This window comes from Natator depressus, chromosome 7, assembly GCF_965152275.1.
Source record: "Natator depressus isolate rNatDep1 chromosome 7, rNatDep2.hap1, whole genome shotgun sequence".
In the NCBI taxonomy this organism is placed as follows: Eukaryota; Metazoa; Chordata; order Testudines; family Cheloniidae; genus Natator; species Natator depressus.
The window spans coordinates 118,110,440-118,135,099 of NC_134240.1; the positions used below are offsets into that span (position 1 = coordinate 118,110,440).

General features: G+C 46.1%; 1 protein-coding gene across 1 annotated transcript; it reads right to left on the minus strand.

Moving 5' to 3' along the window:
• Nucleotides 1-847: 847 nt before the first annotated feature.
• On the minus strand, nt 848-24,413 carry GSTO1 (glutathione S-transferase omega 1). Its single transcript, XM_074959399.1, has 6 exons — nt 24,243-24,413; nt 23,352-23,460; nt 15,027-15,249; nt 13,664-13,765; nt 10,112-10,218; nt 848-7,480 (listed from the first exon to the last, which is right to left on the minus strand). Exons 1-6 carry the CDS (start codon nt 24,274-24,276, stop codon nt 7,327-7,329), a joined length of 729 nt encoding a protein of 242 aa, XP_074815500.1. The 5' UTR covers nt 24,277-24,413; the 3' UTR covers nt 848-7,326.
• Between the last annotated feature and the right edge of the window lie 247 nt (nt 24,414-24,660).

Consider the following 24,660-nt stretch of genomic DNA (forward strand, 5'->3'; position numbering starts at 1 on the left):
CCTCCAGTGTAGGTACAGCTATGTCAACTGTTCGATGTAGCTAACTTTGTCTGGGGGGGGGAGGTGGTGTTCCTACATCAACGGAAAAACCCTTTCTGTCCCTACAGAGCTGTGTCAGCCTTACTGAGTTATGCCAACATAGGTACACTGATATAGCTATGCCAGTATGGCCTCCAGAATGTAGACACAGCCTAAGAATAAGGCCTGGTCTCCACTGAAAATTTAGATCAGCGTAGCTACACCCCTGAGCGCCATAGCTATGCTGACCTAACCCCTGCTGCAGATGTGGCTAGGTTGATGGAAGAAAACACCTTCTGTCGCTGTAGGGCATGTCTACGCTCTTAGGTTACAGCAGCATAGCTGTGATGCCACAGCTATGCCGCTGTAGTGCCCATAATGTAGACGAGGCCTAAATTTAGCACCTCTCGGTTATATCCCCCACCCTGCCTTCTCCGGTTTGACTGCAGCCCTTTAAACTACCCTTTGGTAAGGAGTTTGCCTTCTACGCTGCCAATTTCAGCCAACCTGGAGCCAGGCATCCTTTGTACCACTTGAGAGAAGGGAGCGGCTCAGTCTCTCCCGTGTTACTGTTTCTTTCCTTTAGAAGTCTCAGCCACGTCTCTTGGTCACCACTTACATTCAGCAGTCTCTGCCTAAGGCCGCAATTCCTCTGCCAGCCATAATGGGTTCAGGACCCTAGCTGTCTGCCTGCGGATTTAGAGCAATGGCTGATGTGTAACAGTAAATTATAGGGCAGTATATTTCATTTATTTTTTTATTGAACCAGCATATTTATAATGGTACATCACAGAGCCAGGAAACTAAAATGCAGAGAGTGTCTCTCTGTTCAAATATCACAACTGAACCTCTTAGTTCCTGGTGTCTGGCCTTAATCACTTGAATTTTTGCATACTGGTCTCTGGTAGAGCCCTTAGCCCACTGGGATAGCTTCCTGACACAGCACCTAACATTATTTCCCAGCAGTGGACTGGAGGCAGTCATGCCGCATTCCCTGGGTGTTTATGTCAGTGCTAACCTGTTCCCAACTTGGTTTAATAATAGTTTTCAGAAGCCTGAAGGCTCATACTTGAACAATGTTGAATATTTAAAAATTAAATCGTTTTCCCTTCACTTACACAATTCCTAAAGCCAGCTGGAAACTCTCCACCAGGCTTTTCCCAGGCCCAGCTCACCAATGGACTTGTGCATTGGCAAGATGGCTACTGGCTGTACCAGCCTCCAAACACCCCTTGCCTGTAATCAAAAAGCATGGATCTATTTTCTTATGTGACTATAAATGTGGCAACTTTGGACTCACTCAGTCCATTCCCTCTGTGTATACAGTCATAGCTGCTGACTGTAGTAACTACAATAAAGCTCCAATCCTGCTATCACATGATGATTATTTGGGCACAGTAGTGCCTAACAGCCCTAGTCATGGAGCAAGACCCCATGGTGCTGGTGTCCTCACAGCATCCCCCTCAAGTCAGCGGTGCTCCACACATCTGATGGCAAAACTGGCAGCTACATTTTATGCCTATTATGCTAGTGGAGGTAATGCAGCTCTGGGAGAGGAAGCTGGCTTATGTTCAGGCTTGCACATTGCCAGCGGAATTGTTACACAGGTTCCAGCTGCAGAGTCCATCATTGGTAATGTTTTAACCCAGCTTGACTCTCAGAGCCCAGGCCACATACAAAAATCATTCAGTTGTATACCTAACCACGGCTGCCAGTTTTCAGAACAGAACTGCACTTCCAATAAAATGGATGATGCTGTTTGTTCACAATGAAAAGAACTTGCCCGGTGAGCTTTCCATGCTGCCACTCTCAGCAAAATAGTGCAGTTTTCCTTTGTTTTTGAAAAAGCCTAACACCCCCACACTTTTACCTTAGCAGGCAGAAGCTAGATTCATAACTGGATGGAAAGCTTCTGACAAATTAATCAATGCAACAGGATGTGGCAGGGTTAATTTAAGCTGTGGCATGCTTCCTTCTGAATCAGCATGGAACCAAAGCCCCAGCATAGCATAGGGGGAAATTTGCTGTTACAGATACAGTTGCTCAGGTGAGACATAATAGGGATCCGGGGTACTTGACATTGTCTCATTTTTAAGAGTGTTAATCCTAATGGGCAGGCTGCTCAAACTCCTAACTCATGTAATAACATTGTTTCTCTGATTGCCCCCCTGCAGCTGGAGAGGGTATTCTCTACTTCCTTTCCTAAACTGTAACATGTATTGTTTGTCGGTTCTATGAACCAGCTTTGATCCCTACTCTATATTTCATGAGGGCTTTGCCTGCTTTTAAGTGACTCAAGCAATGGCTTTCCGATGCACTAGGTCTGTCTTTGCTATGACAAAGCATCCACAAAGTCATACTAAAGCCAGTGAGAGTCCCTTACAAGTTCAAACTACAACACAGCAAAGATTAAAGTTGTCACACCTCAGCTACCTTTATATTCCTGCTATAGACATACACACATACAAACAGTGAAGAATGTGGAGAAGGAAAGTGATGTTTTACTCAAGCTCCTTTTATAATCCAAGAATTGATGGACTGTCAGGTAAACAGATCAGCCGCGATGTTGTTCACACTGACACTTAAGCTGCCATTGTTAAGTTTCAGGGTTAACGTCACAATGAAAGAAATGAGGCCAGTCACAAAGCTTTTGCCAGATGGTAAGATAGCCCTCTGTCTACTTGTGTTCAGAAGCTTCTCTTTGCAAACACAGATGCTGAAATACAGATTCAAGTGCCCAGATAACTAGCCTGATTTTCAGAGGTGCAGGGCTGCACCTCTCATGGACTTAACATATTAAGAATACAACAACTTCAGTGGGTGCTGCAGCTACTCAGCACCTCAGAAAAAAAAAATTAGGCCACTAAAATGCCTAAATTTGTATTTAGGTGCCTAACCTGAGACACCCAAGTTGGAAATTTTGGTCTGCACAAATTCTGCATTAATGATCTGGAATGGATGATGGGATGGATTGCACCCTCAGCAAGTTCGTGGATGACACTAAGCTGGAGGGAGAAGTAGAATATGCTGGCAGGTAGGGATAGGGTCCAGAGTGACCTAGACAAATTGGAGGATTGGGCCAAAAGAAATCTGATGAGGTTCAACAAGGACAAGTGCAGAGTCCTGCACTTAGGACGGAAGAATCCCATGCACCGCTACAGACTAGGGACCGACTGGCTAAGCAGCGGTTCTGCAGGAAAAGGACCTGGGGATTACAAGTGGACGAGAAGCTGGATATGAGTCAACAGTGTGCCCTTGTCGCCAAGAAGGCTAATGGCATATTGGGCTGCATTAGTAGGAGCATTGCCAGCAGATCAAAAGAAGTGATTATTCCCCTCTATTTGGCACTGGTGAGGCAACATCTGGAGTATTGCGTCCAGTTTTGGGCCCCCCCACACTAAAGAAAGGATGTGGACAAATTGGAGAGTCCAGTGGAGAACAATGAAAATGATTAGGGTGCTGGGGCACATGACTTATGAGGAGAGGCTGAGGGAACTGGGCTTATTTAGTCTGTAGAAGAGAAGAGGGAGGGGGGATTTGATAGCAGCCTTCAACTACCTGAAGGGGGGTTCCAAAGAGGATGGAGCTCGGCTGTTCTCAGTGGTGGCAGATGACAGAACAAGGAGCAATGATCTCAAGTTGCAGTGGGGGAGGTCTAGGTTGGAGATTAGGAAAAACTATTTCACTAGGAGGGTGGTGAAGTACTGGAATGGGTTACCTTGGGAGGTGGTGGAATCTCCATCCTTAGAGGTTTTTAAGGCCCGGCTTGACAAAGCCCTGGCTGGGATGATTTAGTTGGTGTTGGTCCTGCTTTGAGCAGGAGATTGGACTACATCACCTCCTGAGGTCTCTTCCCATGCTAAACTTCTATGATTCTATAAATCCCTTGAGCCACCCGCAAAGGGCTAGACAGGCATATGAGCCAAGTGTGAGTTCAATCAGATCCCTGCATAGTTCAGTGATTTATTCCATTTTGTCTTCCCCAGGCTGGATTCTTGTGTTTTATTTCTTCCCAAGAACCTTTAACAAGTTGTACCTAGAATGGCAGCATCACAGCTGGGGCTTGTCTTCACTGCAGTTAGCTCAAGTCCCATCCACACACAAAAACCCTGGAACGAGGTGGTACTTTTAGACACAGCCACAGACTGCAGTGTGCGCTAAGGAGCTAAGGCTTAGCATGCTCTCTCTAGCATATGCTCAACGCTTCTGACAACTTCCTAGGACATGAGACAAAGGAGATTCTAGAAGGCTAAAAAACCCCAACCCTGCAATTAACTGTTAGGCTAAAGTCAAGGCCTTTAGTTTGGAAGTTTCTTAATGTCTGAGAATACCCTGACCAGTTTTTAACAGGAGTGGGTGTTTGAGAGGTGGGGGGAAATTATTTGGACAACTAGCCTGGCTGAGATGCTCCACGTTTGGCACCAAGACAGTTGAGGTCAGAAGCAGAGTAGCAGGCATGGCCAGTTCCCAGAGTGGCTGCAGGCATTGGTTTCTTGGATGTCATGCTTACTTTGGAAATCCAGCATTTTCCACTTACAGTCAACAGTGTGGTAGTTGAGAAGTTCTGTGTAAGCAGAAAGCTCCCCTGAACAGAAAGGAAAATGGGGCTCTAATTGCAGGGCTTGCTCAGTGACTATTTCATTACGACCGCGAGATCTGTTAAAAGCTGTTACAGAGGGGACCATACAAGGGATTAGACAGCACTTTTTTCAAGGCACCCCAAGCTGTGTTTAAAAAACATGCAGACTAAAAGAGAAACAGCAGAAATGAAAAACCCAAGCCCATGTTTCTGATCTAGCTAAAAGCTGAAAGTGGCATAAAACAACCCCATGCAATGGATGTACACAGCAGTACAGTTATACATCTACCAAACTCTGAGGGGACAGAGGTTCATGGTAGAGTGTGTGTGTGTTGCAGGAAACTACTTACAGAAGGGCCTACGGCTCACTACTCCCACCACACCTTTCTGCAGAGCACACCCACGTACCACCCTGTAACTTACACCATCATTCCCATCACTTCTTTTCACCTTTTGGGCCAGAGCAAGTTCTCTATGGCAGGGTAGAGTCCATTAGGAAAAAGCAATAAGACTTCTTCCCTGGAGCAGCCCTGAGACATCCTGTGTGGGATTCCAGCACAACAGTGATTCACTTAAACACCAGAACAGTTCACCACAGTGTGGTGGTACCCACAGAAACTGTCCCATACAGCTGACCAATTGTCTCACTGCTTTTGGATCTCCAAAAATTTGATCTGCTTGGTTTTTTGTTTTCCCCCCCTCTTCTCCAGCTTAGTCACTCTAGTTTGTTTTATGTAACTCCGTTCGGGGTTTGCATTGGTAAAGTTAATCTTGCAAAGGTGACATTTTACCAACACCAGCTGAAGTGGGTGTAGTTTACAGGAAGGGACGTTGCAATGTAGAGGCTCACAGAAGCTAGAGATAGGCCGTATGCCCCATTATAATTTTTCCACTATAAGTACAGCATATAGCTTCCCCCCAGAAGACATCTGGTACTAGTTATGCCTGCAGAGAGCCCTTCTGGGAACCTCTCTAGACTAGAAGAGCTAACACTGCTTGTGTTTAACCTTCAGGAGTTTGAGCTTTGGTGAGGCAATAGGTAGAAAACCAGTACTATTTCTACCTATTTGTAAGGGCACTAGATTTGGGTGCCAGAATTCTAATCAACCCTGTGCTTGGACTACCAATAATTTATTTCTCAGCACCTCAGTTTCCTCTAGCTGAGAAATGGGGATAACTTGCCTCTCCCACCTATGGTGGAAATTACAGTTATAAAGCTCTTTGTAGATGCAAAACTCTACAAGTGCCAATGCAACATACTGCACAACAGCAGCTGCACTGGAACCAGTGACTAGGACTTGTCTGGGTACAAGCAAGTCACTGCAGTAAGGAAGTTGAGTTGCTGGGAAATCTAGGACTGGTTCCTCTCCAGCACACACGTGAAATCTGAAATTTGATTAATGATATGTTGAGCTAGGGCCACTGGTACTAGTCCCCTCTAGTGACAAAGGGATCAGGGCCCAAAGGTAGACTACCAGCTAAGTAACAGCTCACTGTAATTCATTCGTCCATCCAGCTTTTCTGAAAGTAATGGCAAAAATCCAGGTTGGTGGGACAGGAAAGAGGAGTTGAGAAAGTGCCTTTGGTCTCTCCTGGGCACAGGGCTGTTTTTTCCAAATGAAAGCCTACTGGTATTGGCACCTTGCTAGTACGCCTAGTCTGGGGCAGCCCTGAAGGCGGGTTTAATGGTACCTGTATTGTGAAGCACTGTTCTACTTAAACTAGGAGCAGGGACGGTCAGCTCATATTCGCTCCTTCCATATTGATAAGAAATTAGAATGAAGCAGAGCCCCATGGGCAGAACCAGCACAGCTCAGTTCACTGGACTTCACCTCCAGCCTGATTGGTGAATGTGCAGTTTTGGACTCTAGACAAAACCAGACCACATCCTGGGCACAGTGTAGAGTGTGACACTGCTACCATTGCCTGCACCAGGTCAGGCCTACCTGGTTGTGGAGGTTAGAAGGCCTAAAATAAAGTGAAAGAACAAACATGGAGAACAGGTTAGAGCCCTGTAGGTCTAGACATCCCAAGACGATGCTACCCAAATTAAAAACTGTAGCTGTATTTTCCTCTTCCACTATTACCTTCTTGAGAGTGGATTCATAAACTTCAAATGCTTCCAGGTCTGAAATACTCCTCTGTGAGACTTGGACTATGAAACCTTGTAGCCTTTAGACAGACACCTGCATCTTGATGGCAAACTGCAGTGTCAGTAGAGAGCAACTTGCTTTGGACAGTGGATCCCAAGTCATTTCCTGATCTCTCACCTCTTCCATTGTCTTTGTCACGGGAGAGGGCTTCAGGGAACAGACACATGAAGCACTGATGTCATGCCCATCCAGTTCTGAGGATGCAGCATTCAGCCAAATGAGGGCAGGAGTTAGCATATTTAAAAGAGATTTCCTCCTCTATTGTTCAAGCACCAGAATCACAAAAACCAAATCATAAAGCAACCAAACAGGCATCACTCTCTACAAATGAGGAGGACAGAGATCGTGAGGGGTTACATACATACAACTGCTAGTGACCTCCCATCTCCTGCCTGAGGCCAGCACTCCCTCCTCCCACCAGGAGGGATGGGACTTCACAGGAGGTTTCTCATCCTTTCCTACACAGATTTATTCCCATTTTATAATGCAAGCACAGAACTGCACCATCCCAGCCACCTGCAGGTGCCCAGAAAAAACAGAAGCTACATTTGTGACAGGGAGATGCCCACCCTCATCTCACAGTCCATAGTCGCATGCCTCAGGACTGTTCTTCACATACAGCTCAAAAAAGCCATTGAGTGTTTGTGCGTCAGTCATCGTAGCCTTGACGGCAGGATCCTTCTTCATGGCTTCCACCCATTGCCTGAGCTTCGGGGTGTGTTGCAGACAGCTATGGGAACAGGAAAAACTTTGTATGAGCAGAGGGGAAATTGGGAGGACATCAAGAAAGCTGAACATTTAATGAGGTTCTATGTTCCTGTTTGTTTTGCCTTCTCCCTCCCACAAGGTTAAATTCCAAACAGACAGAAGAAATATGTTTGAGGCCACAGAGAGCAGAGAGAAGGGCATCTCTAGCTCCGTCTACACTGCATTTCACATCACACTGCACTGAGTCTCCAAGCCTGGGTCTACAGACATGGGCTTGTGCTCTGGCACTACAAGCCATTGTGCAGAAGTCCAGGCTACCCACTCCCATCCCTGGGCTTCAGAGCCCAAACGGCAACACAGATGTTTAGTGTGCCATAGCGTAGACTCAACTTTGTAGACCCCTGCTCTGAAGCTTGCTGCCACGAATTTAAAATGCAGAGTAGACATGCCCTTTAAGGGTATCAAGTCTTCTTTATATAGCCAAGGGTGAATAGCCACTGCTTGTGGAAGCTCCTACTCTAAGAGAGAAGCATAATCCTTGTGTGATGTACCTACCATACTTTAGACATTGGATTACTCCCTCACCCTCCCCAGAGGGTATGTGATCCTCCACTGACTGCAGCATTTGTTTTGCTGGAGTGGAAGAGGGTGTGTGTGGGTGTGGGTGTGGTTTTTTTTTTTTTTTTTTTTTTTTTTGCAGGTTCGTGACCCCTATCCCAATATACCCCACTTCATACCAATCCAAGAGCCCATTCTTCCCATAAATCCTGTTGGCCAAAACAACTTACACAGTTTAGGTCACCACCAGCCAGTGACTTTTTATTGTCAGTTTCAGGGTAATTTCACCTGTATGCCCCACTCCATTGTCCCCACTCGGGGAATGTGCAGTCAGGTCTCCAGCCATCACCGGTCTCTGGGCAGGGACCCTGGCCCACTCCCATCTGACCGCGGGGTTTTTAAGGCTGCACAGCTTCCTGCCTTACACTGAGATAGCCAGACAGGCTAACTAGGGCTATAGGCCAGTGCCTGTGCTTTGCCTTCTCTCAGAGGGCTATGAACAGTGTATTGTCAGCAGTTCCAAGTCACCACACAGCTCACTCTAACCAAGGAGATTTATTCTTAGGTAAAACATTACCTGGGGCAGGGGAAGGAGAGAAGAGAGAGGAACCCACACAAAACACTGAACAGACAACCCAGGAGTTACCCATCAGTCCAAGGGGCCTTAGCAGGCCAAATTGGTCTTTCCAACCCTTCCACAAGAGTTGGGCCCCACCTTGGAGCAGGTGGCCTTGTCCATTTGCTGGATCAGAAAGGCGGCCCTAAGTCAGTTTAAACAGCCTTTTTATATCAATTGCCCTTTCTTTGTCCATTGATCTCTGGAACACCCAGTTTCAGCCAGTATATGCAAGCCTCCCGCTAGGGCACTTGGTAGGCAAACCCCTCTGTACTTCACTTTAATCACCCCCCACTGCTTTTGGTTCCTGGAGGAGCTGTCATAGCCCTCCCTCCTGGAAAAAGGGAAAGGAGGACTTGTAGCACCTTGGAGACTAACAAATTTGAGCATAAGCTTTCGTGAGCTACAGCTCGCTTCATCGGATGCAATCCCTGGCCCACAGTGATACAATATAGTCCCCAAAAGACGTGGCCTGGGCTTGCGAGATCAGGCACAGCCAGATGGCTTGAAATCCACATGCAGCGAGCTCACAGCTCTACTGCAGGAGAGCGAACTCAATGGGCATTTTTAGCTCCCCCTCCCAAATGACCTCCCTGAGTAACCTGCACATGAGTTTGCAATTTCCAAGTCTGCTCGTATTAAAAGCCTAATACTGCCTCTGCACAGCATCCCCTATCTGACAGGGATCTCAGCTCTTACGCTCAGATTTTTTTTTTTTTTTTTTTTGGGAGAGCCCCTCTCCCTAAACTGGAATAAGGCCATAATGCCACTAACACTTTTCTTCTTTACTTGCACGGCCCAAGTGATAGCACAGGAGAAGCTAAGCCACTTGGTGGCTTTGGCCCTTGCTTTCAGTGCCTGAGGTAATGAGTTCAGATCCTAGGGTCTCCTTGCATCTTTGATGAAGGATTGGGGTAGGGGGGGTAGCCTGGAACTTGGGAGAACTGGGTTCAATTCCCTGCTCTACCACACTCTCTGGGGAAGTCACGAAGCTTCCCATATGTAAAATGGGAATCATAGAACTTCCCTGCCTCACAGGAGTGTTGTGAGGATAAATGTATTTTAAAAAATAGTTGTAAGGTGCTCAGATACTGTGGTAATGGGTGCACTACAAACACCTAAGACAGAGGCAGGTTCTCTTTGTGGTTAGTTCCATTACGAGCAGGCCTTAACTTTGGGAGAGCTGGTTTCAATAGGGTAAGATGCCTTCTGGGACTATTTTTATTCAGTCTATACAGTGCTACACAATGGAGTCCTGGTCCATTACAAAGGGCTGTTATATGTTACTGAAATACAGCACACACCCTTGCCCCCTTCCCAAGTAGAGCCCATTACGCGGCCCTGTTCATGTCTGGAGAATTTACACATTCCATTCACGCTAAGCAGGAGCGTTCCTGGCTGGGGTAATTTAGAGTTAATTAGAAACTGTAATGCACCTCTTGAAAATGTGTAAGATCCATAAAACATTCAAGCACTTACTCAGGCAATTGTAAGAATTCCAGTCGTTCAAACCAAGGCCAGATCATGTAGTCAATCATGGACACAGAGTCCCCACCATAGAACACAGTCTTGCAGCCCGCTAAGATCTGAGGACAAGATGCAGTATTTCATATTTAAAAATTAGTTACATGGAAAACCCCTACAAAAAAACCCAAAACATGCTATACTGCAAAGCAGGAGCCAGGGAGGAGATGAACAAGAGAGTGGAGGCAGAACTGGCATCTCCTTACCTAAATTAAACATTCTTAGTGAGCCAGTCAGTCACTAGAGCAGCTCCAATATGAGTTTGGATTCTTTACATGCTGAGAGCTGGATCCTATTCTAGCTCAAATGCACAATCTGGATTGACAATTACGCACGAGCCCTGAACAACAATATTCTCAGGATCCAGGTGGCAGTTAGAGACTGTTTTAACTTGTCAACTAGCAATTCTGATATGGAGGCACCAAGACAGATATGGCAACCCTGGTGCCTTGTGTGTTTTGAAACTGTTAAATAAACATTTCAGCTGCACCATAAGACTGGTCGAACAAGGGCATAAAGATTTCAGCTGTATTTCTTTTTTCACCGCATCCCCAAGTTGAGGTAGCTTTGTGAATGCAATTCTACCAGATCATTGTCATGCTAAAACCTGTGCCAGATTCCATCCTCAGACACAAGAGCAGAGTCCTCCAGCTCAGAAGAGCAGGGGGATGTATTCTTCCTATTGCAAAACTGGTCCACACTATACAGATTTCTAAAAACAAGTGCCGTGTAAATGGATTGGAACGTGCCTCTGTGGCTCCACCTGTAAACTGGTGACAATCCCCAATTTCAAATGAGAGAGAAGAGGCTAACCTAGATGTTTGAAAAGCACTTTACCATTCTACAGGGCCTACTGTAGTAGGATCTTGAAGTACTTGACCTGCATTTGCAGTAAGGTCCCCATACGCACCTATGCTTTATCCATAAACAAGATCTTACATGTGACATTCTTACGAGTTTGGTAGAGTTTGTACCTAGCACAACGGGATCCTGCTCCATGACTAGAACTCCTACACACTATGGTAGTACAAGTCATCACCAGAATCAGAGCTAGCACTCGGAGGGGCTTTTTCTGACACCTTAAAATACCAACTTCTTGTCCATGTAAAGCAGACGTTAAGAGTCCACTTATTTGTGGTGGGGAGGAGGAGGGGAAATGCCAGCGATCTATTAAAAGCCTCAAACCATCAATGAGCAAACATCTGAGGAACTGCTTCAGTTACCAGATGCCGGACAGAAAATAACCAGACGTTAGTATTCAGAGTAGCAGCCGTGTTAGTCTGTATCCGCAAAAAGAAAAGGAGGACTTGTGGCACCTTAGAAACTAACATTTATTTCAGCATAAGCTTTTGAGAGCTACAGCTCACTTCATCGGATGCCAGCTACACTAACACCCCACTACCAAATGCTTCAAACACGGAGTTCCTCTTGAGTTAAAGCCTTTCATCTTGGAGTAGCTGATCACAGTCAAGAGCTAAGGTACTGGCAGGTGACGTTGTCTGGTTCTTGTGGGAAGCGGCTTCCCAGGGAACTCCATTTTCCACGGCATGCATCTGATGACGTGAGCTGTAGCTCATGAAAGCTTATGCTCAAATAAAATTTGTTAGTCTGAGGTGCCACAAAGTACTCTTTCTTTCTGCAGATGTTAGCAGTTTCATAAAGATGTGGCCATGGCTCCCTCTGGTGGACAACAGTGAGTAGGACACAGGACATTTCAATACATTTCATGCTTCTCTGGCTAACAGCTCTTGGAACAGGCTGAACTGATTTTGCATGGCTGGATCCTCATTATCTTCTATAGGTCAGACTGGGATTTAAGCCACTGCAACAAAGAGAGGGGCTCCCCATTACCTGCCAGTCCATATACATCTAGAAAATCCCTCAGGATCTCTCAAAGTCTTTTGCAGCAGCAGGCATCTTGCAGCAGGATTGTAAATGGGAGGGAAAGGGAAGCTTAGTTTTTTATTTCTCAGTGCTCTTGTCTTGCAAGAAGTCCCCTAGGAAGCAGCCTCCCCCAAGAACCAGACAATGTCACCTGCCAGTACCTTAGCTCTTGACTCTGATCAGCTACACAAAGATGAAAGGCTTTAACTCGAGAGGAACTCTGTGTTTGAAGCATTTGGTAGTGGGGGGTTAGCATAGCTAACAAGTTAGACAGAGGTATCAGAGGGACAGGGATACTCTAGTGTCAGCCACACCAAAGTAACTGGCTGAAGTTAAAGCCATCAGCAAAGGGAAGGAGATGACTGTGGCCGGAGCTATGAGAGGTTCACAACAGAGGAGCAGTGTGCCGAGATGCTGCTTCTTGCTCAAGGAGGACAGAGTAGGATTTTTTTTTCTTTTGAACATGCAGTCATTTCTTTGCCGCCTGATCAGATGACCAGATAGTTTTTTGGTTGCTTTATTTCTAGAAGATCATGGGCCTCTCTCCAAAGAGGTAAAGGAGGTTGTTCATTCAAACAACTATATTTTAAGGAGTCACACAGCAGGTGGAGGGAAAGTATCAGCACATCTTATTCAAACAATGACCTGGCAGCTGTTTGGGTTAACAAAAAACAGCACCTGAAGTAAAAAACTGAATTTAAATCTCCAATATAGATCCAAAACCACCTGATGCTGCTCCCTGGACATTGATGGAGGTACACGATTGGACTAGAACATGGCCCATAGCTGGATCTTTGCAATCAGAGTCCCCCAACCCAATGGCTCATCAGGGTGATGTGGTGAAGGCACATCAGTTTTATATCCAGCAGTATGCAAGGGAGTGATGTGGCCAGGATCACATCCAGCCACCTTTGACTGCCCTAACTGGATGAATCAGGTACCTGTTTTGCAGCTAGGTGAATTGGAGTGTGAGATCAAGGGAGACTTGGACTCACCAGCTTCAGGATTCAAGTACCTTAACCACCACATCTACAGGGGAGGGATTATATTCCATGGGAATGAGCAGGGAGAAAGGATAATAGCTTGTAGTTGGACAGAGGGGGCCAGACCCTAAAATAAACTAAGGGTCAACAACTTCATCCCCAATATTGTTGTACTCATCTCAGTAACAGCAAAGAAGGAACACTGTCAGTCAGGTGGACATGCTAACATACCAGAGAAGGTTACAACAACCCAGTCTGAATGCTCTTCAAACTTGCTGCAAGACCTCCTTCTGTCCTAGGAGGGCAGGGTAGACATAAAACAGCAGAGGTAGCTAGCACTTGAGAAGGGTGTGGAACAAAATCCTCTACAAAGTCCACTATGGAGTTCAAAATTCAGCTCTAGTTTAAACTTTGCCATGCTTAGATGTTGGGGTTTTCTACGCCACATATCAGTGTGAGGGGAGTAAACTACAGGACTACTCGTTTTTCATAGTTAGAACTTCTGAAATAAGTCCTGTCTCCTCCCTTTCTCAAGGCTTTCCAAGTGAGACAGCCAGCCCAGTGCACGCGAGCAGAAGAGGACTCCCATTTACCATAGGTTTCGTAGTTTTGTTCAGTCCCAGAGAGGACTGTTTCTTACCTCCTCAAATTCGCCAAGCTTCTTAATTAACTCCGCTTTCAGCGCTGAACTGTCCTCCCCATTTTTAACCGCCAGGAGATGTTTTAAGGCTAGAGGTGGTAACTGAACAAACCAGAAAAGACAACATTACGGAGAGCTTACCTCCTTGCAGAAGGGAGGTTCTCTCTCATTACAGGGATAGTCACAAGTCACTTCAGCCCAGATCCTTAAAAGGTATCTGAAATCAATGGAAGTTGGGTGCCTAAATGCTTTTCAGGATCTGGGCTTTAGCACTTAAATTTAGGTTTTGCTTAAAAAACACACACCACACCAAGCCTAATAGTGACAGAAGTGTTCTCTAGGTTTCAGAGAAAATACAGGTTGCAAAAGAATTAAAATGCTAATACTGAAGGATTATAATAGTGCAGAAGAATCAGAAGAGGGAAACTCACTAGTCTTTCCATTGTTCAAGCTGCCTACGGTACCAAAAAAAAAAGCACCAGCAATAAAAATGGTGAAATGCAAATTTTGACATTCTAAGGACGCTTTTGAAATTCCAATACACGTTAATAGGAAAAGATATTAAGGGACAGTCAGATTTAGACATTTATATCTTCAAGAACTTTGTCGTTTGGCACCTGCCAGAGAAGTTAGGGGATTGGCATGAGTTACAATAAAATAACTCAAACTTGGATAATATTTGTAAAGCTTCCTTTTGGCTTTCAACAGTTTACAGACCCATGCTTTGAAGAATTACCCTAGAGTTAAGGATTTGAGAATGGCACTGATGCAAGCATTTACCCAGTTTGCCATCTTTGCCTATAATGGTACAGCAAAGCATACCACTGAGGTGTGGTTTATAGAGTGCTCCAGTTGCCTCATGTAGACCCTGCTGGTGCATTCCAAAAGGTACCTCATTCATGTTTAATGTAATTTGGAACAGGACTATATTATGCAAACTAGGCACCTTTCAGAGCATGCCAGCCTGGTTTATATGGGGTAGTTAGAACACAGCGCACTAGAGCTCTCTGGAGGGACAGGGACAGGAGACCAGCCCTAAGGCTGGTCTGCTAACCCCCTTAAACTGAATGCCAGGTTCCCCATTCTGCACCCAGTCCTATAGAGAGTCAACGAACTTAAAAGATCTCCTGCTTTCACCTCACGTGTTCGTTTTTTCTGTCTTTCAAATGCTGACAGAGATGCAGATAGCTTAGCAGCATTTTGGATTAGCGAATGGTAAGTGGTTCTATTATATTTAGAAGGAGTGATTTTACTAGGAAACAAGATCCATCCTTAAAAGTGAAAGGAAATGTCTACAGTGCAGCACTAGTATTGTGCATAGCCCTGAAGGAGGTTACACCGCTCCCTCCTGATCACACTGTACCTTGGAGAATCTTTCCAAGAGCATCTTTTGACATGCTCGCTCATAAGGGTCAGCAGGTAGAAGCTTCTTCCCAGGATATGCTTCATCCAAATACTCGCATGTGATTGGAGACTCATAGATCAGCTGACCCTTGCTGGTCTCCAGAATAGGTACCAAACCAAAGGGATTTTTCTCAAAGAGCCAGTCAGGTTTGTTTTTCAGATTGATGTTGATTGTTTCATGCCTGAAGAGTTTAAGACAGAGCAAGATCAGTTTTGTCAGCCTACTCCAGTAACTTCAAAGAAAGCAACAGTGTCTTCAAAGAAAGCAATAGTGTTTGCCTCGGTATCCGCCTGTCAGTTAGCTAGGGGCAAAGGGGGAGAAGAGCCAGGAAAACATCCCCATTGATTTACCTTCTCTTTCCTTTCTTGAAGTCCTGTGCTACCATCAGGACTTCACTTTCCAGGGCTTCTAATATGGCCTTTTGCACACTAGGAATCGAGAGCCCAGCAAGGAAAGAGGAAGATAAGAGCTTCCCTTTGAGTAGAGCTCATCTTATTTTCTTTAACAAATACAAGGATAAAGCGGATACTGGCCCACCAAGCCCATCCCCGTACAGCCTGACAAACAAGAGAATGAAGCCAATTTGCCTTTGAACACAGCAACAGCAGGCAGGCATGCCAGAAATGCAAGAACTTAGGACAGTAGCACAAAGAATGGAATTATACTTTAACAAGTCTTTCAGGACATAATATCACCCCTTCCCGGGCACCCACTTTGGATTGCTGGGAGGGGAATTCAAGTCTCTGCCAGGCTGAACCCAGAGGTCTTTCAAGCTCCTGAAGCCTGAATGGAGTCCAGACACAGTCTTATCTCAGGGTCCCTTGGCACATTCTCAGGGCAGAGATCTATCTGGTACCCCACTCCAAGTGGGGGAACCTGCTGTCTGTCTAACTAGCCCTAGCCCTCCTGGGCACAGCCTTGACACTTCAGAAGTACAGATTATACAAAAACATAACATCCTAAGGCTATGTCTACACTGCAGAGTTTTGTCACCAAAAAGTTATGCCATTTAAGTTAAACTGCTTTAATTAAACCACTATCACATGTCCATACACTGCTCTTTGTGTCTGCAAGAGCTGCTAGTGTGGAAGAGCTCTGCATTGACAGATAGCATTGACTATCCCACTGTGCAGCTGGACACACAGTGCTTCGGGAAGGGTTTGCAATGCCTCATGGGGCAGGTACAGCATCACACATTGTTTCATGAGCCTTCTACTAGATTGCCAACAACGTTTCAACTGAAGTGTGGGGTGTTAGGGGGCTTATCCTAACACGGGTGTGTGTGTGGGCATGATGTCTTGTAAGTTCAGATGGCCACCGGACACAACCAGTCCCGAGGCAGAGGGACGCCTGCAACATCAGTCCCCACCTCCCTCCCTGGCTCTGCACAGCACGCACACACACACGTGTGCACGCACACACACATACCTGCCTGCCTCTGTGTTCCGAGTGTGGGACAGAGCAGGAGCATTCCACATTAATGATTTGCTCTTTGTTGCCCCAGCAGAGCAGCACTGCTCAGCTGCCAGACTGAGCGTTGAAAGGGGAGTGGTGCATGCCTGCCCAGCTGCTGAGTTCAAAACAGTGAGCAGAATGGTCACAGGGGAAGGGGCATTGTGGGATACTGGGGGAGGCCAGTTCTGGCAGTATAACTAACAGCAGCGTCTACACTGACCCTTTGTTTTAACTGTGTCACCAAAAGCTTTATGCCTCTCGTCGAGGTGGTTTTATTTTGTCGTTGAAACGGAGAAGTTTTGTTGCCAAAAACGGCTTTGCAGTGTGTACGCCTCCACTGTTTTTGGCAAAAAAAGCTTGGCAGCTTAGACAAGCCCTAAATGCAATGTCCATCACTAGCTCACTCTTCCCTTGGGAGTCTGTGGAGGATTATCTACGTTCTGTCAGGCAGGATCCTCCATCCACTCGCCTACTCTGCCCCTGCAGCAACCTCCCTCATCTTAATCTGGTGCAAAATGGCTCTCCTTCCTCTCCCACCAGCCCCCATGAGTCCTTTTAAAGACTTCAGCTGGGGTCACCTGCTTCTTTTGTGCTGCCCTAGTAACTTTCCTTTACATTCCACTACCACCTGCTCCTGCCTTCATTCACATAAGAGGAAGAAGGGTCTTCTCCCAGCTACAGCAGATCCATTCTGCAAGGTGTATTACTTTGAATACGCCATGGAGTGTGGATCACTCACCATTGTCTCTGCTAGGCCAGAGACACAACACAAGGTGGATCCGCATACATACAGGCTTTGCGTAACACAGCACTTTCATGGTATGATTTTATAAAATCACCCACAGTTCACAAGTGGCATAGGCAGAGCCCCATATTTATCACGTCCACATAAGAAGCAGCCATTTTAAAGGAAGTTAAGCCCAGCCAAAATACAGTTTCACTTCCAGTTGAAAGTGCATGGGCTCTTGCAACACACAAGTTCAGGAAGTTCACAGGACGAAGGAGGCGTGACTCACATTCTGGAGTAACAACCTGCAACAAGAAAAGGAGTACTTGTGGCACCTTAGAGACTAACCAATTTATTTGAGCATAAAGTTTCGTGAGCTACAGCTCACTTCATCGGATGCATACTGTGGAAAGTGTAGAAGATCTTTTTATACACACAAAGCATGAAAAAATACCTCCCCCCACCCCACTCTCCTGCTGGTAATAGCTTACCTAAAGTGACCACTCTCCTTACAATGTGTATGATAATCAAGGTGCGCCATTTCCAGCACAAATCCAGGGTTTAACAAGAACGTCCGGGGGGAGGGGTAGGAAAAAACAAGGGGAAATAGGTTACCTTGCATAATGACTTAGCCACTCCCAGTCTCTATTCAAGCCTAAGTTAAGTGTATCCAATTTGCAAATGAATTCCAATTCAACAGTCTCTCGCTGGAGTCTGGATTTGAAGTTTTTTTGTTGTAATATCGCAACTTTCATGTCTGTAATCGCGTGACCAGAGAGATTGAAGTGTTCTCCGACTGGTTTATGAATGTTATAATTCTTGACATCTGATTTGTGTCCATTTATTCTTTTACATAGAGACTGTCCAGTTTGACCAATGTACATGGCAGAGGGGCATTGCTGGCACATGATGGCATATATCACATTGGTGGATGTGCAGGTGAACGAGCCTCTGATAGTGTGGCTGATGTTATTAGGCCCTGTGATGGTGTCCCCTGAATAGATATGTGGGCACAGTTGGCAACGGGCTTTGTTGCAAGGATAGGTTCCTGGGTTAGTGGTTCTGTTGTGTGGTATGTGGACACTTAACTTTCTAAACTACTACATGCCACAAGGGGCCACAGCAATAGTTCCCTTAACCCACCCAGGAATATTGTTAACCTATCCAACTGTACTCTTAGCCCAGCAGAAGCAGCTGTCCTATCTCGGGGCCTCTCCTTCTGCCCCTCCACCCCCACAAACATGATACAGTTCTGTGGTGACCTAGAATCCTATTTTCGACGTCTCTGACTCAAGGAATATTTTCAACATACCTCTGAACAACATACTAATCCACAGAGACCTTCCTACCAACACTACAAAAAGAAGGATTCTAGGTGGACTCCTCTTGAAGGTCGAGACAGCAGACTGGACTTCTACATAGAGTGCTTCCGCCGACGTGCACGGGCTGAAATTGTGGAAAAGCAGCATCACTTGCCCCATAACCTCAGCTGTGCGGAACACAATGCCATCCACAGCCTCAGAAACAACTCTGACATCATAATCAAAAAGGCTGACAAAGGAGGTGCTGTTGTCATCATGAATAGGTCGGAATATGAACAAGAGGCTGCTCGGCAGCTCTCCAACACCACTTTCTACAAGCCATTACCCTCTGAGAGTTACCAAAAGAAACTACAGCATTTGCTCAAGAAACTCCCTGAAAAAGCACAAGATCAAATCTGCACAGACACACCCCTGGAACCCCGACCTGGGATATTCTATCTACTACCCAAGATCCATAAACCTGGAAATCCTGGGCGCCCCATCATCTCAGGCATTGGCACCCTGACAGCAGGATTGTCTGGCTATGTAGACTCCCTCCTCAGGCCCTACGCTACCAGCACTCCCAGCTACCTTCGAGACACCACTGACACCACTGACACCTGAGGAAACTACAATCCATCGGTGATCTTCCTGATAACACCATCCTGGCCACTATGGATGTAGAAGCCCTCTACACCAACGTTCCACACAAAGATGGACTACAAGCCGTCAAGAACACTATCCCCGATAATGTCACAGCTAACCTGGTGGCTGAACTTTGTGACTTTGACCTTACCCATAACTATTTTACATTTGGGGACAATGTATACCTTCAGATCAGCGGCACTGCTATGGGTACTCGCATGGCCCCACAGTATGCCAACATTTTTATGGCTGACTTAGAACAACGCTTCTTCAGCTCTCGTCCCCTAATACCCCTACTCTACTTGCGCTATATTGATGACATCTTCATCATCTGGACCCATGGAAAAGAAGCCCTTGAGGAATTCCACCATGATTTCAACAATTTCCATCCCACCATCAACCTCAGCCTGGACCAGTCCACACAGGAGATCCACTTCCTGGACACTACGGTGCTAATAAGCGATGGTCACATAAACACCACCCTATGCCGGAAACCTACTGACTGCTATTCTGACCTACATGCCTCCAGCTTTCACCCAGACCACACCACACGATCCATCGTCTACAGCCAAGCTCTACGATACAACCGCATTTGCTCCAACCCCTCAGACAGAGACAAACACCTACAAGAGCTCTATCAAGCATTCTTACAACTACAGTACCCACCTGCTGTAGTGAAGAAACAGATTGACAGAGCCAGAAGAGTACCCAGAAGTCACTTACTACAGGACAGGCCCAACAAAGAAAATAACAGAACTCCACTAGCCATCACCTTCAGCCCCCAACTAAAACCTCTCCAACGCATCATCAGGGATCTACAACCTATCCTGAAGGATGACCCAACACTCTCACAAATCTTGGGAGACAGGCCAGTCCTTGCCTACAGACAGCCCCCCAACCTGAAGCGAATACTCACCAGCAACCACATACCACACAACAGAACCACTAACCCAGGAACCTATCCTTGCAACAAAGCCCGTTGCCAACTGTGCCCACATATCTATTCAGGGGACACCATCACAGGGCCTAATAACATCAGCCACACTATCAGAGGCTCGTTCACCTGCACATCCACCAATGTGATATATGCCATCATGTGCCAGCAATGCCCCTCTGCCATGTACATTGGTCAAACTGGACAGTCTCTATGTAAAAGAATAAATGGACACAAATCAGATGTCAAGAATTATAACATTCATAAACCAGTCGGAGAACACTTCAATCTCTCTGGTCATGCGATTACAGACATGAAAGTTGCGATATTACAACAAAAAAACTTCAAATCCAGACTCCAGCGAGAGACTGTTGAATTGGAATTCATTTGCAAATTGGATACACTTAACTTAGGCTTGAATAGAGACTGGGAGTGGCTAAGTCATTATGCAAGGTAACCTATTTCCCCTTGTTTTTTCCTACCCCTCCCCCCGGACGTTCTTGTTAAACCCTGGATTTGTGCTGGAAATGGCGCACCTTGATTATCATACACATTGTAAGGAGAGTGGTCACTTTAGATAAGCTATTACCAGCAGGAGAGTGGGGTGGGGGGAGGTATTTTTTCATGCTTTGTGTGTATAAAAAGATCTTCTACACTTTCCACAGTATGCATCCGATGAAGTGAGCTGTAGCTCACGAAACTTTATGCTCAAATAAATTGGTTAGTCTCTAAGGTGCCACAAGTACTCCTTTTCTTTTTGCGAATACAGACTAACACGGCTGTTACTCTGAAACCTGCAACAGAATTTTACTCTGACCTTACACTGAACGGAAGGGAAACTGTCTTAGCCACAAGTTAGAAAGAGGAATAGGTAGTCTAAGAGGCAGTATGATAAAGCTAAAATACCAAAGCCAAGCAGACAAGGTTGGGTTTTTTGTTTTTTTTTTTAAAACAAACACTCACTCAGGGTTGCATATCCTTGAGGTTTTTGGAAGTCAGTTTAATTGCTTGAGTTTATTAAACTACTTGTAATGGGAATGAACATTTATGGAGTGGCCGTACTACCATGTACCTGTCTCCCGGAACAAACTTTTGTGGAGTTTCCAATTAAGCATGTCAGCTAACAAGTTAAACAACATTGCAACAAACAGATTTAAATATAGACAAACCCTAAAGTGGGAAATTTATTATCTGATGCCAGAATCCCGCCCCCCTGCCCCAACCCCTTTGGCTGCCTTGTATCGGAATGATCCTGCAGTACCCGATCCCACAAACTGTTCTGACAGAAACCCCTGCACCAATGCAGAGCCCAACAAAGACTTCGGTAACTGCACAAGATGCATGCACACGGCAGCTTACAGGACCACAATCTTAAATTGTAAGTTCTGTACCGCAAGGAGCTATGTTATTTAGGCATTAGATAATTACGTATACAAAGCTACTAGTGTGATTTAACTGCCAAAAAGAAACTATTAGAGAGACCAGGTAGGTGAGGTAAGATCTTTCATTGGACCAGCTTCTCGGCTGGAAACAAGCTTTTGAGCCACACAGAAAGAGCACCGTGTAGTTCAAAAGCTTCTCTCTCTCTCCCTCCTGAACAGGAGTTGGTCCAATGAGAGATTATCTCACCTACCTGGTCTCTCTAATATGCTGGGACTGACACAGCTACAACTACCCTGCCTACAAAGAAACTATTGACTAATAATCTGTTCTCAAAAAGGTTCCCAAGCACAGATTCAGATAGCAGATCACGAGGATTGCACATGCCTAGGGACACCAGTGACTATATTTCCACTCAACATAGCTGGACTCCAATCAAAGGACAATCGTCACCAGTTATGCAAGGAGCAGCCAACACATTTAAAACAATACCGGGGGGGAGGCGGGGAAATCAGAAGAGACCAAGTTACTTGGGTTGCCTTATGTATAGGAAAATAGGCAGGTGGATTGACGTGGAGCTTTACTACATTTGGTTCTCTGAAAGCATCAGAGAAAGACTGCAGTGTGATTGGTGTGTGCTCCACCAATAAGAATTTGAAATCCAATGCTGACCTATGGGGTGTGGTTAGACCATGAGTGAATCAGCAATCCAGTAGAGGTCATACTACTTACTAACTGCAAGCTTAGTCATATTACTTAATCACTTGTAAACAAGAAATAAATACTTCCCTATTTGAAAAGGCACTATTGTTGATAAAGTTCCTTCAGCAAAGGATCTAGGGGAAGCTATAGAAATGGAACATTTTTAAAAAGAGAAACCATGAACACACACACACAAGTACATTTACCATAGAAACCACTAACATACTATTGTAGGCTATATTTTAATGAATTGTAAGCCAGAGAAAATATACACCGAGTGTTCGTGCTAAGGGTTACATTTTCCAGCATTTTTGCTGCTCAATTTCCATTAGGTAAAGCTATTAAAAAAGATGAAATTCACACTTGAGATAAGATTTTTCTGCCACTGCTACAAAGACAATCCAACATTACTACAACGGAAAAAGAAAAAATTTTGCTTGGGGGTTTTCTAATTAGCTTACTTTGTACCTTCGATGCAGGTAGTTTCCTCAGCGTCCCATTTGTTTGGGCAGGCCTTTCCCACAGCAGCAGGCGATGTGAAAATATTTTCAATAAAAAAATAGATTTGAATGTAACCCCACAACAGCTGACTGGGAAACATTTAAAAGTAAGAACAATGAGGAGTCCGGTGACACCTTAAAGACGAACAGATTTATTTGGGCATAAGCTTTCGTGGATAAAAAACCCCACTTCTTCAGATGCATGGAGTGAAAATGCATGAAGTGGGTTTTTTATCCACGAAAGCTTATGCCCAAATAAATCTGTTCGTCTTTAAGGTGTCACCGGACTCCCCGTTGTTTCTTTGGATACAGACAAACACTGCTACCCCTCTGAGATTTAAAAGTAGTTTTGTGTACTGACTATACTTCCACCCCACCCCTTTAAAAAATAAATTAAAATAAACTTAAAATATTCCCTGGATTTTGTGCTTGTCTCTTTTTAAATAGGTATGGGTAGCAAGAGTGACAGCTATTTGATTCATCCTGTTAAGCTTGCTAAATTATAGAAGACCACTATACGTAAGCCAAAGTGGCTTTAACAAAGGACACAGCAGAGTTACATGAAAGCAGTAAAAAAGGCTTCAGCCCCTAAGCTTTTAAATACCAAGGAGACAGCCACCTTGGAGCATATGATCTTACTTAATGTCTTTGGCTTTCAAGACAAGACGTGTTCTCTGTGCAAAGGGACAGAAGCGCATGCTGTAGACACGGATCAGTCCCTCGGGCACGGGGCCTGGAACAGTGCTTCCTACAAGAGAGATGTTACACGGGTTATTCTATGCTCACACCTGCACAATTACAGGCTTCCTCTTAACATGAGGTGTAAAACAAAACCAAAAAAACCCACAACCAGTGGCTTGGGGAAGGAAACAAAAAGGGATTCTGAAAGTAGCCGTTGCTCTTTGTAGAGCACTTAATTCTGGCATGGAAACGGTGCTTCTCCTGCACTTCTGGAGGGGGGCTTCTGGAGAGAATAGGGCTGTATTACTTTGGTGAAGGCCCTGGGGTGAATCAGTTCTCCAGGGCAGTACAATAACAGACATTGTGCATTTATAGGGCTGCTGAGTGGGATGGTCTCCTGGACAGCTTGCCTCCCACCAGAGTGAGCCGAGTCACCTCCAGGCAGATGACGACATAGGCTCTGTGCAAAACACGAGTAGCCCTCGCGGGGGCCAGAGATCCAGGCGTGGGGGAGGGACCCAGGCACCGTCTCCCCACGTCTGAGCAGAGAGCACACGCGTGGATGGGGGCGTGCGTGCAATGCAACCCACCAGACCCTGGCAGAGGCAGGGCCCTGGGGAGAGAAAAAGGCGTCCAGGGTGCTACGAAATGACACCCTCCCCGCGGGAGGGACAGACGCAGGGAGCAAGGCGAGAGGGGGAATCCGGTGCCCCAGCCAGAAAGGCAGAGCTGGAGGGTGCAGTGCAATGCAATGCAATGCAATGCAATCCCCCCCACCCCCAGGCGGGAGATCCCCTGCGGGGCACACAGCCCGGCCAGGACTCGCGCAGCCCCCGGGCCAGCACCCACCTTTCCCCAAGCTGCGAGCGCGCTCCCCAGCCATTGCTGCTGTCTCAGAGGCGCCTCGGTCACCCGGGGCGCCGAGCTCCGCCTGCGCGCGCTGTATGCCGACCCGGGCTGCTCGAGAGCCCGGGCTCCTCCGGGTCGATCCCGCCCCCTCCGGCACAGCGGGAAGTTAAAAGGGAAGGAGCTGCAGAAGCTACCCCTTTTCCACCCCCCCCCCAATCAGGCGAGGGGGCGGGGGAAGCAGCAGATTCACCCCCCTCCCTCCGATAGCTAGGCGAGGGGGGGCGGGAAGCAAATTCACACACCCCCAGCCACCAAGTAAAGGAGGGGGAAAGAAATATCCAAGGTAAAGGCAGAGGAGAGGCAACCCACAGGCACACAAAGAGTAGAGGTTTGCCTTATTCACAGAGGAACTGGTGCC

Excerpts from the sequence above, each read along its gene's own strand:
- GSTO1 (XM_074959399.1), bottom strand. The coding sequence starts at position 24,276 with ATGGCTGGGGAGCGCGCTCGCAGCTTGGGGAAAG. Across the intron at positions 23,461-24,242 it reads CGCTCGCAGCTTGGGGAAAG|GAAGCACTGTTCCAGGCCCC; the intron begins GTGGGTGCTGGC and ends TCTCTCTTGTAG. Across the intron at positions 7,481-10,111 it reads GAATTCTTACAATTGCCTGA|CTGTCTGCAACACACCCCGA; the intron begins GTAAGTGCTTGA and ends CTGTTCCCATAG.